This window comes from Anticarsia gemmatalis, chromosome Z (assembly GCF_050436995.1).
Source record: "Anticarsia gemmatalis isolate Benzon Research Colony breed Stoneville strain chromosome Z, ilAntGemm2 primary, whole genome shotgun sequence".
NCBI lineage: Eukaryota > Metazoa > Arthropoda > Insecta > Lepidoptera > Erebidae > Anticarsia > Anticarsia gemmatalis.
Genome location: NC_134776.1, coordinates 10887516 through 10902742, shown reverse-complemented (window position 1 = coordinate 10902742; position 15227 = coordinate 10887516). Strand labels below are relative to the sequence as shown.

The 15227-nt window shown below is 34.7% G+C and overlaps 2 protein-coding genes across 2 annotated transcripts; one reads left to right on the top strand and one right to left on the bottom strand.

Annotated features, from left to right (window-relative positions):
• Positions 1 to 257: 257 nt before the first annotated feature.
• LOC142986443 (glycosyltransferase 25 family member) lies at positions 258 to 12222 on the bottom strand. The gene is made up of 10 exons (XM_076134953.1): positions 11889 to 12222; positions 11268 to 11499; positions 10975 to 11090; positions 8597 to 8823; positions 7844 to 8153; positions 7653 to 7727; positions 6469 to 6526; positions 5953 to 6074; positions 4731 to 4928; positions 258 to 2887 (listed from the first exon to the last, which is right to left on the bottom strand). The coding sequence occupies exons 1-10, from the start codon at positions 12092 to 12094 to the stop codon at positions 2716 to 2718; spliced, it is 1716 nt and encodes a 571-aa protein (XP_075991068.1). The 5' UTR covers positions 12095 to 12222; the 3' UTR covers positions 258 to 2715.
• A 737-nt stretch (positions 12223 to 12959) lies between these two features.
• LOC142986265 (uncharacterized) lies at positions 12960 to 15225 on the top strand. The gene has a single exon (XM_076134669.1). It carries the CDS (start codon positions 13436 to 13438, stop codon positions 14594 to 14596), a length of 1161 nt encoding a protein of 386 aa, XP_075990784.1. The 5' UTR covers positions 12960 to 13435; the 3' UTR covers positions 14597 to 15225.
• Positions 15226 to 15227: the final 2 nt, after the last annotated feature.

Sequence of the window (15227 nt, the reverse complement as noted above, 5' to 3'; positions counted from 1 at the left end):
TTCAACGCGAGATCGTGCGCACACTTGCGACACTCACATGTGGCTACACACACGCTCTTCGAAACTGGATGTATCTTAAAATTTTCCTCATTGCTTTTAAAACCCAATAGAAGGCTTTGTAATACGCGGTTAAAAAAACAAAATAAAAATTCCGACGACATATTGCGATTTGTTATAAAAACCAATCGCTATGGTTACAGGATTCAACTAGAATGAAAGATAATTATTGATATAGTTGTTTATTACGAGTAAGAATAATAATATAATATTTTCAAAAATAGGAACATATTTTTATGGCACATTATTTTATAAAAATATATCGTAATAGTTTCTAAGAAATAACATCATAAAATATAACTTTTACATACCTACATTCGTGGTAATATTAATAAATCATAGACTTTCGTAAGTAATAAAAAAACAATTTGTATAGCACTCATAATTATCGATCAAATTAAATAAGTAATCAAAGCACTAATAGCACTGAAATGTAACTATCATTCTGCACATGCGAATATTATTCTATTTTCTTATATTAAATATGAATAATACATTACACGTAAATTGTTATGGGAGTGACGCCGGTACATCTCCTATGTACTTGGTGTTAATAAAGGCATAGCTATAACGCAGATAATAGTCATTGTTAATACAAACGTATTTTAGAATATCTTACAGTTCTAAACATTATGTTACCTAAACACAATAAATGCATGATAGTATACAAAAATTTTATATATTACATAATGCACTATATTTTAATATTAGTATTATATAGTAATATTAATTTTCCGTTTCCTCATTTAAGTGTACGATGACCCAACATATTATTTCATTTATTTTTGACACAGGAAAAATAGAAAATATTTGGGTTTTCAAAACATTATTGATATGACAATATTAATATATGAGGTACATTTACTATTTATTACATTGTTGCGAAATATAAATGTATATAAGTGTGATATTACAACAACATTCGACAGTTCATTAATAGTGCTTTAATATCAAAATGTTGTTTAAAGTTGTTATTTCTCACGCATTTAACAGTTCCCGTGTGTGCAAAGGTTATAATTTTGTTCATATCACATAATAATATGTCAATATGAACATTAAAACGTATCATGGTTATTGAGAATATATTAGCGCTCTTTAAATCAAATCCACCTAAGACGTTGCCAATCAATTTGTATGTAATTAATGCAAGGATAAACTAGCCAATCTTTCGGCTTTGTCCACTCGCTATTAATAAACTAAATGCAGTCATAATAGATAGAAAACAGTATCCCATACGCGAATAAGTGACAAAATAACCATCAAAAGTATTGTAAATAATAGTAATGCTATAACACGTTTATTTCTCATTCTGACTAAAGGACTAAAACACTAAAACATTCTTTTTTAATTGAAAATAATAGCCTTTCTCAAGAATGGTCGTAAATAAAGACCTACAAAGGAACAAATTTGTGCGTATTTATTTATATAATGAATGTAGGTATGCGACAATGGATGCGCGACATTGATGCGTGATCGCTGACATGTGCCAACTATGTTATGGACGCGATAGACGCATGAACACGGCGTGACGAGACTTTCCACTTGACGCCACACAATGTCCGTCAACGATCAACTGATAACAAAAGGAATTTATGAACGAAGCTAAAATATGCCCGCTCGTCTTGCAATTAGAAAGTAAGTGTAGACTGTTGCACATAAACATGTTAAATTAATGTATTTGAGCTGCCAGCTTATTATACTTTTTATGTTACTCAAATGGAGATCAGAATGGTAATAAAATGTAGTATAATTACGAATGCTTTAACAAGTACATAAGAGTAATCAGACAGTATTCAAATCGTACAATTATAGAGCGGAAAAGCAATAAACAGTTTAACCAGTTAAGATTTAAATATTTTCAATTAAGTATTACATTATGTTCAGAGTGTATTTTTTTCTTTGGAAACAATATAGCCGATAAAACATTTTAGTCTTATAATTATTCAGTTTGCTTAATAACAAAACATATTTGATATTTTTATATAGAATGGCAGTAATTATGGCAACCAGTAAGCTAATTTAATAACCGATGCAACTCTAAATTGACGTAGAAATAATCTTTGGAAATAATAAAATTCAACTAACTAAATATAATATGTCTAATAGATGCTTAATAACGCTACTTCGTAGCCAAGTCGCAAATCGAGCAGTAGACACTAGTCATTGACGCTAAATTATATTGGTTAGTTTAAAGTTTATAAACCATAGGTTCCCAACGGAGGCGACACCGCTCCAAGTAGTTGCTATGCTAATCATGGAGGGCGGTTGCCAGTCCAAAGACAAACAAGAAATAATAATTAAAAAACCGACCTGTATAAATTATTTTTAAAAAATACGTTTGTTGTATGGAAGCACCCGTAAATACATATTTATATTATTCTCATTTGTAGTATTTCTGTTAAAGCGATAACAGAAATACATCTGTGAAAATTTCACGTTTCATGAGACACAGCCTGGTGACAGACAGACAGCGAAGTCTTAGTAACAGGGATCCCGTTTTATCCTTTCAGTACGGGTCCCTAAAAAGGTAACCATCATGTATAAGAGCACAGGGTTATTTCGGGAACCTATGGTTTTATAAACTACAGGTATTTATATTATAGTATTTAAAACATTTTACTAAAACACGTCATGAACGTTAGTTGTTAAGCAATCAGTTCATAGTTCGTTGTTATCGTGTAGATGTAGTGGCGTATCTATGACGATGTCAGAATCCTCGGTGTCACTGATGTACCCTTCCTGGCCGGTGTAGTGTGTCGGGTGGATGAGCAGCGGCGCCGCTGAATACGCCAACATATTACGATTAGGAAAGTGAGCCTTCCAACTAGCACTGAAACAATATTAACGAGAATAAATATATTTAATTAATTTTATTTATTTTCATATTTCAAGTATATAAAAGTGATGTTTAGTTAAAATCCTTTTTCTACTAGTTTTTTTCTCGATCGATGTTATCTGCGTGTACCTATACTGTAGTAGGTTTCTTGTGGTGCACCTTTGTGCCTCTTTACACGAATGGTCTGTAGTTTCCAATATTTCCCTTTACAAATAAACAAACAAAAATAAACTTGTTTACCTTTAAACGTCTAGGTAATATTCGTACAACAAATCTTGAATTTTGTTCGATCTTCGTGTCAAAGGAGATCATTTAAAATTATCATAGAAATCACCAATCATAATACCGATCACAAAATAGTAAGTTATATTTTACTAGCTGACCTGCGCAACTTCGTTTGCGTCACATAAGAGAGAATGGGTCAGAATTTTTCACCTTTTTTTAACACTTTTTACTATTACTCTGCTCCTATTGGTCGTAGCGTGATGATCCATACTAATATTATAAATGCGAAAGTAACTCTGTCTGTCTGTCTGTCTGTCTGCTACTCAATCACGCCTAAACTACTGAACCAATTTGTATGAAATTTGGTATGGAGATAGTTTGATACCCGAGAAAGGACATAGGCTACATTTTCCCGGGGTAAACCCCGGGAAAATGACGCATTTCCCGGGAAAATTCAGGTTTCGCCACCGAAGTCGCGAATAATCAATATTATCATCATCATCATCATCATCATCATCATCTCAGCCGGGAATCGTCCACTGCTGGACAAAGGCCTCCCCCATCGAGCGCCAATAGGACCGGTCCTGGGCCGCCCTCATCCATCGGCTATTATAATATAATAATGACATTGAATTAACAAAATTCCGTTGTCATGGCAACAGTTTTAATGGCGGATATGCTTTAGCGCGAGTTATATGTGATATAAATAATTTTAAGAATAATTTTCGTGAAAAAAAGCATATTTTGTTGTTAAGGAATAATTAAGCTTTGTATTAGTAAAAAAAAATCATTCACGCGAGCGGAGCCGCACGGGTCAGCTAGTATAAAATATGCCTTTTTTTCACGAAAAATATATCAATTTTTTTTTAAATATCTCCTTATATAACGAAGTCGCGCTAAGGCATATCCGCCATTAAAACAGTTGCCATGACAACGGAATTTTGTTAATTTAATGTCATTATAATATTGATTATTCGCGACTTAATTCGCCAACTGAATTTTCCCGGGAAATGCGTCATTTTCCCGGGGTGAAAAGTAGCCTATGTCCTTTCTCGGGTATCAAAATATCTCCATACCAAATTTCATGCAAATTGGTTCAGTAGTTTAGGCGTGATTGAGTAGCAGACAGACAGACAGACAGACAGACAGACAGAGTTACTTTCGCATTTATAATATTAGTATGGAAGTATGGATTTTTATGTATTGCGACGTAATATTACGAACTGAACTTTGAATTGATATTGAAATGTTTAATGGTAATAATGTCTTTATTTTAATTAGCCAATTAACAATTCCAGTTTTCCTACAATTAGCTGAGAGTAAATTTTCGCAAAAAAAAAACACTTCATCAATGTTAAGATCGTTAACGATATTTGAGCTGAACACACCTTCGTGTGGTACATAAAAATATCTACGGAAATTAGAAATATGTATATCATCCATAGGGCCAAGATCAGCGACATACTAAAATAAATATTCCCTAATAATAACTTTAGTGATTGACGTGCGAGTCATAACAGTATGGTAAAGGTTATTTTCTTTAAATGTCACTGAATCACGAACAGTTTTAACGACAACGGAAAAACGTTAAACGAAAATAAATAATACATACTTGGGATGCTGGTCAAACATGATGGGCAGGAACTCGTCGACGGGCAGGACTTTGTCGAGCGGGCGTGCGCTCAGCAGCTTGCGAGCCCCTCGCTCCGAGATCAAGTAGCCCAGAGTCCAGTACGAATACAGCGGCTTCGTCGTGTGAGCAGTCGCGTACTCCTCCGCGTCGTCCAGCAAGATCTTGCGACCGATGTAACTGGAATTCATTGATATCGCTTATGTTTATGGTGAATTTTTACTCTCTTTGAATGTGCCAACTTCCGCATTAAGAATAACTTTGGAGCATTTGCATAAAATGCTATAATCGGGTCATTTCAAACGTAATCAAGCCATTTAATTTTTTAGAAGTCTCTCGCTCGCACTTACACATTGTCACATTCATATGATTATTTTGATTATGTAATTGTTCGCACGTTTGTAACGGCCTGAGTATAGGCAAGAAGTCCTTTACAAACTTACAAACGAAAAAAAGACAGACACGAAACACCATCATACTTGAAACCACTGATTACGTGTCACGGCGCGCTGTCTTACCAGAGATCACTAGTCCTGAGCCAAATCTGCTTGAACTAATGAAACATCCTAATTGAATACGTGTTTTAATTCTGTGCAGTTGAGTAAGTACATATGCCTGTACTGTGGTTCGTTAAGGAATTTTATCTTGTGGAGCTTAACTAGACTAGAACTCTAATGCCCGGTTTCTGTGTACATTTAGCGGTAGTTTATCTATTCAATAGCGTTTAAACTCATATAAAATAACGCTAAACTACCGCTAAATGTACCTCGGAAACCGGGGGTAAGTGCAGCAAACCGATCATAGTAGAGTATATAATAGGCAATCATTTAAATTCGTAAACATTTAAACAGGATTTTTTTTGCTGTACTGTTGATCGTTCAGCCAGTCATTGGCCTGTTTACATCTTTTCCAGATGATTTAAGTGGTGTCAGTTATGATTTGTCAACTTTCTTTAAATATTTTTAAAATACAAGGTCATACTTATTGCAACATAGCAGAAGAATAAGAGCCTACATTTACTTTAACCTTTAGCCGAAACTTTGTTCGCGTAACAAGTTCTCTCGATTTGAAAAATACCAAATCTATGTGTTTGGTAAATTACATAAAAATGTTAAAGTACATTTTGCTTGAAAGTGTAACAGACATACTCAACACATACTCAAAAACATTGACAATAAAGTTTATTAATAGTAGTGGTACTTACACTAAATCCCAGTCGAGTTCTTGTATCTCCCGCATGAGCTGCAGGAAACGATTACGGAAGTACGGCACAAAGTGTATGTCGTCCTCTAAGATCAGAGTTATTGCATGACGTTTGTCCACAATCTAAACAAACAAAACACAGTTTTATTACCGCTACATACATAGTCATAGAAAACACTACAAATTTACGTCATGAAATACCAGAATCTAGGCTTAAGGATAACCGTCGGTTAACCTATCTGCTAGACAAAGTGATAAGAGTTTGGGAGACTTATTCAAGGTAGTATAATGGGACAGCAGTAAGCATTACTGACATTTCTCTAAGTAAAATAACAATTACATAATATTATATTCTTATGATAGCAGCAGAAAAAAACGGACAGATCATAACTGCTAGAAAAATAAACCTATCAGCTATCTTGTTTGTAACAAATGCTATTTGAAACAAGTACAACCCAGGCCTGCGCTTATATTTCTATCAAAACATATTATTAGCGGGTAAATTACATATACTCACCTCTTCCCAGATGTAATAGTGACTTAGAAAGCAGCCGACTTCACCGGCTTTCATTGGTCTGTAATTAAAAGTTTAATTTTACTGCTACTGTAGGTATCATCAACTAACAGTGAGGTTTGCTACGCACATATTCAGCTTGTTATTAATCGGGCCAGTCGGGCGACAAAACCGAATGAAATGCGCCATCTTTTGAAATAACTTACCAAGGGTAGTGTAATACATTTTTTTTTCAATATGAAGCGTCAAAGTTAACTAACGATATTTTTGTGAACCATGACTCACTAAAACTTAACTTTTTTTATGAAATTAATAATGTTTTGTGCATAAATTTGTTTTACGATTAATAGCATATTTAATGAAGATCACGAAATTCAAAAAAACACAGCGAAATTGTGATATTGTGAGTATAATTAATAATTCTGTGTAGGTTAAAAATAAAACAGCTGTATGAAACACGCTACCGTGCATTATAAGCCTACCGGTCACTAATGTTAAAAAATTAAAATGTTGTATATCACCTCTAGCCGCGATCCTTGCATACAAGGTTCTTTACTAAGTTGATGGACAATATTCCTGGCGATTTTGTATTTTATCTATTTACTAGCTGACACGCGCAACTTCGCTTGCGTCACCTAAGATAATAGGTCAAAACTTTCTCCGTTTTTGTTACATTTTTTACTGATACTCTGCTCCTATTAATCGTAGCGTGATGATATATAGCCTATAGCCTGTCTCAATAAATGGGTTATCTAACACTTTATTAGCGCGTTCAAACAAACTCTTCAGCTTTATAATATTAGTATAGATTTATAAAGGGAGACATAAACTAAGTACTGAATACTTTGAGCTTCACCCTCGTATCGTGTCGCAGTGATGTAAATCAGACTGTTCCGGAGGGGAGACGCGTACCCACTCGCTCTCCTTGAACCCGCCTACAGTTACTAGAGTTCAAGTGCCTAGAAATTTTAGTTATACTATACAAAAGACACGGTTTACCTCAAGAATTATGGGCAAACACATCTAACTAATCAGAAATAATCAAATTGCTATGTAGTTACCTACTTACGTTAATTTGTTAAACTGTAAATCATTTAAAATCATCATGGTCTATTAAACAAAGCTTTATCATGGCATAGAGCTGAAATAATGTGGTTTATCAAGATGGTAAATATAATAAAATCTACCTTTTATGATACGGGTCTTCGTAGCCTGGCATAAGGGTAATGCCGTGTTCTTTCAAATTGTCCATGTCCAAATTCCTAAAAGAAGGAACATTAAGTAAATAATTAAATACAAAGGAAAAGATAATTACAGTTCAATGCTGTTTCATCTTATTAAGCCCTCTTAATGATTAAATGTACCACGGATAACTTACTTCCCATCAACAGCTTCAAAAAGAGTCACCTCCATACCGAGCTCTTTGAAACTCAACTCCATCAAATGCCTTCGTTCTGATCGCCTCTCAAGATTAATCATGTATATTTCCGAACAACCATACTTCCACCAATCAGGGTACAGCAGATAGTCGCTGAAGAACTTGTCGACAGGTATGGGACTGCCTCTGCTGATAGCTTCTAACTTTATATTGATAATTTGTTCCATGTCGGTCTCCGGCTCGTCATTGTCTTCTAGAGGGACCGGTAGGAAGCCGAACAGCTCGTCGTTACATACGTTTAACGTCACACCTGGTTATATACAATTTTATTACGTAATTAATCCGGTGAATGACTTTGGAACTTGATTTATTCAAAAGTAAATAATTATTCCGCCTTAAATTATGAATCACTGATGCCCTGTTTCTGAGGTACATTTACATTTACATTGCATTTTTTTATATGAGTTTAAATGCTATTGAATAGATAAACTACCGCTAAATGTACCTCAGAAACCGAGGGTGAGACAGAGTCGCCAGCAATGTCTGTCTATCTGTAAGCGATAATCCAAAAAGTGTACCAAATTAATTTTTATGTGGATTTCACCAGCAGGTAGAACTATTCCCGAGGGTTTTAATGTAGGAATATAATCTGATAATGATAACCCGACACAATCCGGACGAAGAATAAAAGAAGCGGGCCGCTAGATTTATCTAACCTACAAAATGATGTATAACCAAGTCGAAATAACTTACCATTTTGTTTAGCATTCAAGGCGAATGCGATAATATCATCTTGAGGTCCATCATAATTCCGGATCTTCTTCGGATTGTACGTCAATTGATCAGAGACCTTAGTTCTCAAGTGTATGAGCACAGCTGTGTGTACCATCGGAACATTGAAACAGCCAATGGTCTCCCTGCTTTGTATAGGTTGATAGTCATCAGTCCTTTTGTAATAATAACGCTCGGTCATCCCGCACCTGAATTTAATAGACATTATCCTCTATTTATTATATAAAAAATATCCAAGTAAAGTACCTATTCAAGTGAACCCTGCGTAAGCAGTAGTAAGCACATTAATTAAACAGTGTCTGTAGCCACTAGCTTACAATCACATGTTATTTTGAACTTAAAAAAACATAGCTAAACTTGCAACATATATTAACTACTCCATGCTTCATTTCGCAGTCGGCAAGGTTAGTCTGCATGTTTCAATGTTCTTGAAAGCAGTTTTCAAAGTAGGTACGCACCTAAGGACTATTATTGTAAAATAAATATTTCGAAGCAAGATTAGTATTCATAAGTATATTATCCCAAAAATTATGTATGTATAAAAATATCCGAAATATCCACTTGGACAAAGTAGCGATCAAAATTTAGTTACGGATATATCAACTTAACTTAATCAATCTAATACACTTAAATTATTAAACAACCCGACAAAAAATCTGCTAGTAGTCATAATTATTTTCTTATTAATAACAAGCAGCTGATAACAAACCCAGACGCGGAATAGCTGATAAAATCATTAACGCGGCGTACTAAATATAACGAATTACTTCAGTGCCGACCATAATACATCCATACTAATATTATAAATGCGAAAGTAACTCTCTCTGTCTGTCTGTCTGCTACTCAACCACGCCTAAACTACTGAACCAATTTGCATGAAATTTGGTATGGAGATATTTTGATACCCGAGAAAGGACATAGGCTATATATCATCACGCTACGACCAAAAGGAGCAGAGTACCAGTAATTAATGTTACAAAAACGGGGAAAATTTCACCCATTCTCTCTTATTGGACGCAAGCAAAGTTGCGCGGGTCAGCTAGTACTATTATAATACTACTACTGCAATACATATGCGGACCCAAGGAGAGCATGTGGGAGAGAGGGCACATGAATGAATTGTATCACCTTTTTATGGTACCCGGGTGAAGCACCATTTAAACATGACTATGAACATTAAGCCCCAATGAAATCAAAATGTTGGCAGAAGTTTCTACAAGCGTAGTCGCTGTTATTATAGAGCACTTTGACGACGTCTGTAGTGTAATGTATATATATGTGCCTAGGAGTGCCTTTCCACCAAAGATGTGGTATGCGGCTATGCTGTTAGGATGTTATAGTTAAGCTATTAAACTGTGTGACAGTTTACACCAATACTAAGCTATGCATCCGTGCGAGTAAGATGTGCTATAAAATTGCGCCGCCGCAAAGGAGCTCTACGAGGAAGATGCGTAGCTCGAGCTATGCCAGGTATCTATAGAAGGGAAGCGGCAAGGGCGGCGAGGGCGGCGCGGTCCGACTTAATAGCACACATCAATAATGCAATGCATCACAAATTAATAGCATGCATCCATAGCATGCACCATAAATAATATTCCATATAAAAAACATATCTTAGCTGAACCTGTTTCCAGCGTCACTAAGTAATATGCATCATTGAATATGATTGGTGGATATCAAACATATCCATAGAAACATAGAGTAGCATATCTCTGGTGGAAAGGCACAGACTAGGCCATATTTTAGACAAGCCATAAATATTGCAGCTTAATTTAAATTAAATTAACTTTGTTATAATAATTGCACATAATACTCAAACTATGATAGAGAGTGCTATTGACTTTACAAATAAATACTTAGTTCTACTATCTTAAGTAACTCTCAAGTTATTCATCATCAGTTACTCAATTAATACTTTGTTTCTGCATCATTTGATCACCTTTTTAGGAAAATAAATTAAGTTTATGATAACTTCCTACATACTTAAAACAAACAGAACATAGAGGAAGCACTTAATAATGAGCTTAGCCTACTTAAAACACACACTAATAAAATATACATGCTTTATCTTTGTAAACTGACATATTATATGAATTAGACACTCAGTCAGCAGGGTATTTAAATGATTACTCAGTAATTAAACTTTTGGGGCCCCTTTCACACCTTATGAATAGAAATGTTATGTATACAAACAGCAGGCTGTCAAAATTACATATTAAATTATGCTACATGAAATTTATTCAGAAGTTGTGAAACTGAGCTTATATGAAATAAGGTATAAGATAAGCACTAAAGCACCTTGAGTAGATATGTTGGCATGCATTAACAGAGAGTCTAACCAGAAGTTAGAATATAATCCATCAGACACCAGCATGGGAGCAGCTACATCCAACTCTTTCTGAACCAAAATTTTAAGAGTAGATGGATTAGTAAGAAACACATCTGCATCCACCATCTGTAAAACAAAAATCTCTTTTATTTGGGTCCCAGTCATGGGTGCCAATTTAGAACATGACAAAGAATCTAAAGTGTCAGTTATATTATTAGAAAGAAGTTGTTGAATTAACTAAGGGCTTAACAATGTTACATAGTTTTAGTGCTAGGTTTAAAAAATAATCAATTTAACACTCACAAAAAGGTAATCAGCCCACATTTTTCTAGAAAATTCTAGAGCTTCCTCTCTTAACTGTATAACATGTTTAAAACGTTCTGGACTCCAGTGGACAGAACTCTTTTCATCACTATGTAATGGTCCACTAGAACTATTGTAGTTGATGTAAACACCATTATAAGGTTCACTGTAATTATGAGCCCATTTTTCAATAATCTCTACACTTTTATCTTCATTGAAGTCGCTATAAAACCTGAAATAAAATATAGTAGTTAGCAATATTGTCAAATGTAGTTAGCAGTATTGTCAAAAGAGTCCCAAACCAGGTGCTTTACTGACATCCCGTTTCTAAGAGTGGTCCTTGAAACTTTTAAGCACTGAATGCTTGAACTTAACCCTTAAGTTGCATGCTGAAGCATTAATGTTATACATCCAAAGATTTTTTATGACAATAAAATTATAATATTTTTTATTCTATCTGCTAGTCATTACTTTTAAAATAACTAACAAGTTATCATTATAACGCCAAACTTATTCCTAGTTTCCGGACACGTCATTATCGGTAGGTAATGCATAATGGTAGCTGTGAAATAGTGGCACACTTCCCGAAGGTAACTAATAAAACGATGAAAATTGACTTACCATAAATGCAAACGATCTTTGGGATAATCCAAGTTATGCAAACAAGTCAAGAAATATGGCAATGTATGCGCTTTATTACGTACTAACACAGATATTTCCACCGTCGGTACTTTGAGAGATTCTACTACAGTAACTCCATCGCTAGGATCAAAATAAGATATAAATATACTTAATAACAGCAATAAAATTCGGGACATCTTATACATATCTATAAAAAAAATATGTCGTCATGAGAATAGTAGTGTTTTACTAAAGCCCTTTCGACTTAATCAATGAAAACAGTGTTTTCAACCGCAAATGACCAGGCCAAGTGTTGATACCGTTGCTTGGTTGACAAATGAAATGACACCGAAGCCGCGAGGGTTTGTTTAGTTGACACTGACACTTGACTGTTTACAGACTGTCGATCGGCATCAGTATTGCGAATTCCGTCTAACAATTATGTAAATTATTGTAAATATCATTAGACAATAGTAAAACTACATAATTTTACAGTAAACAAACCACTAAGGGTACTTTTTCCGTTTTCTGTAATAAATAAACAGTGCGATTGAATTGATTTCATATTAATATTAAAACTTCATTAATTTGAGAGTTATTTTGTTTAATTTATTGAAATTACGTCATGTCTTATATACAAATACAATGTGCGCGTTTGTTCACTGTTATCTATTTAGATCGATCCCGCGAGATTGATAATTACGTGTGGAATTGGAAGCCCTAGTGCTTATGGCACATAAAAAGTATGAAGTAAAGAAGTTCTGAACTTCTGAGCAGTTGAATAACTCATTCATTTGAACGATCATCATTCAAATTCGGTAGGACAATCGTCTGTCTAACATTCTGAATAGATATAGGTACGCAATTTAATCCCATAAGTGCATACATCTTCTCATGGGGATCCATACAAGAGCATTGTATTAAAATCTACTGATATTGTATTATTATGCATACATTATACGTTTTATGTGTTACTACAATACTTTGGAACAGTGCTGACTTTACAACACATAGACGGTAGACCTAGTAAGTGGGAATTTTCTGAAATGGCAACACTGTAAACTATTGATCGAATTTGAGTGGGTCGCTTAAGCTCATTGCTACATTTATTAATTGAGAGAGCGACGGACATATTGTTTGGCGTTCATTCTCCGATTTCCTTGAACCGGTTAATTTAATGCAATAAATTTGCATTGTGAGCTACATTTACATAATTTCATTACGTATACCATCGAGAATTCGATTATTACCTCAAAGATATCGTAACAACTATAAATTGTACAAATAATTGATTTGGTTGTCTCAAGCCGACCACCTCTATAAACCGCGAGGGTGCGACCCACCGACCATTATTAGCATTGAAAGGTCAGTACTATACAAGAATGCTGTTCTCTTATATACAATGCAGCCTAGCAGTCATTAAAATCGTTTAATTTGCACGTACCTACCTACTTGTCGTCTGATTGTCGAGATATAATTATATACTTCGGAGTCAGATCAGCAGCTGCTGGTAAATTTTGCACAGCTGCAGCTGAATCGTAATCACAATGGCATTTGCTCCAACATTATATTACTACAGGAGACGCCTTCAGCCAGAGATCCCAGTTCTAAGTAGTACTGCGGTATACAAGGTAAAGGTGACCCATATCAATGGACCTCATGATTTTTATGTACGTCTCTTCAAAACTTTACGGGATGACGAGAAACTGGTGAATGCAGGAAGGGCCTTTACTGAAGAAGACATTATTAAATTCAAGCATGTTGTTTACAAATCTGACATTGTAAGGAAACTAGTGAGAGGTGAGATTTTGGAATGGAAACGCGAAGGATCTGGAATACACTCTCGGATTTTGGCTATAGACTATGGATGTCAGGATTGGCTGAGGAGCTTAGACAACATTTATCTTCCGTATTCGGATGAGTATTTCCCACCATTAGCAATACCATGTGCACTAGATTTTTGTCACCCAAGAGAAAATGCTGAAGAGTTTCATCCAAATGTTGTTCCTATAATGAAACGTTATGTGCGAGCTGCTTGTGCTTTGGAGGTAGTAACAAAACTTACTAATAAATATTTAGTGAAGTTGGCAACTGTATACGGTGATCTTGCACAAAAGCTTGCTATGATAAAAGTGACACAAATGACGACTATTGGAGTACCCCTATATAAAGCTTACATTCCGACTGCACCAATATACCCTTTTAATTTTACAAGATATAAGGTTGGTCAAAGACTATATGTCAAGGTACTCCATAGTGAAAGTGCGCACAAATTCTATGTAGCACAAGCTGATGCATATGAGAAGTATGTGACCGACAAAACCTTCTTCAGTGAATATTGTAGCTTGCAGCCAGAGCAAAATATTGATGAAGCTATAAATGGTTCTCTAACTTCGGCTGTAAAATTCCGTAACACTGGCACATATGAGCGTGCCCTCGTCTTGGCCAGAACCACTCCTACCAAGGTATTGGTCAAACTCATTGATATGGGAATAGAAGAAGAATACGATAATGACAGTGTTGTACCTGTTATGACTAAATTGTTTGCTGCGAGCCCAGCTGTGGCTATATATTGCCGTACAACTGAGGAACAACCTGTCAGATCTCCTCTTGGGAAGCTTCTTTATGAAGGTAATCTCTGGGTTGAAATTAAGGAACAGTGTGATGGGGTTTTTGAACCTCACTTAGTACAGATTTTATATATGTAGGCATTTGGATGTAATTTTTCCATTGCCCATATATTCTTATGTAATCAGTATTGTTGTTGATGTGATTTCAATGAGCATTTGTTTTATTTAATTATTCAATAAAGGGTTTTATTATTAGTTCTATTATTAATGGGTGGTTTTACCACTGAATTGATATTTTAAGAGAGCTAGATGCCTCTTTTGTCGTTATTTTTTTTATAAATATGATTGTCTCTAATATATGACACTATGTGTGATTTTATTTTTTTATTAGTCATTAAGAGTTTATTAGGGTTAGAACCCTTCATTATAGAAATCTCAAGTGTATACACTAAGTCACCATAAACCGTAATAGTATTACTAACCTATGTCTAGTAAGATAGACCCTTGATAATATAATATGTGTTTTGCCTAATTGTCAAACGTCTTTTCAATTTATATCTGTAACACTTTTAGATTTCACATTATAATGAATTAGACAAGCCACTGTAAGGCACTCAAAAGTGAAACTATGTTGATAGGCCTATTAGAGTACGCCTGAATATTTAGATAATATATGTAAGTCTGTATTTTCATGTAATGATTTAGTAATAAGAACAATGTATCTTGGAATTATAATATGTGCCAAATAAAAGATGATTTAAACATTGTC

Bases quoted from the DNA above. Each gene is read 5' to 3' on its own strand.
- LOC142986443 (XM_076134953.1), bottom strand. From the start codon at position 12,094: ATGTATAAGATGTCCCGAATTTTATTGCTGTTATTAAGTATATTTATA. The intron at 11,500-11,888 runs GTAAGTCAATTT...ATTTTATTTCAG, and splicing joins AAAGATCGTTTGCATTTATG to GTTTTATAGCGACTTCAATG. The intron at 7,728-7,843 runs GTAAGTTATCCG...TCCTTCTTTTAG, and splicing joins TTTGAAGCTGTTGATGGGAA to GAATTTGGACATGGACAATT.
- LOC142986265 (XM_076134669.1), top strand. From the start codon at position 13,436: ATGGCATTTGCTCCAACATTATATTACTACAGGAGACGCCTTCAGCCA.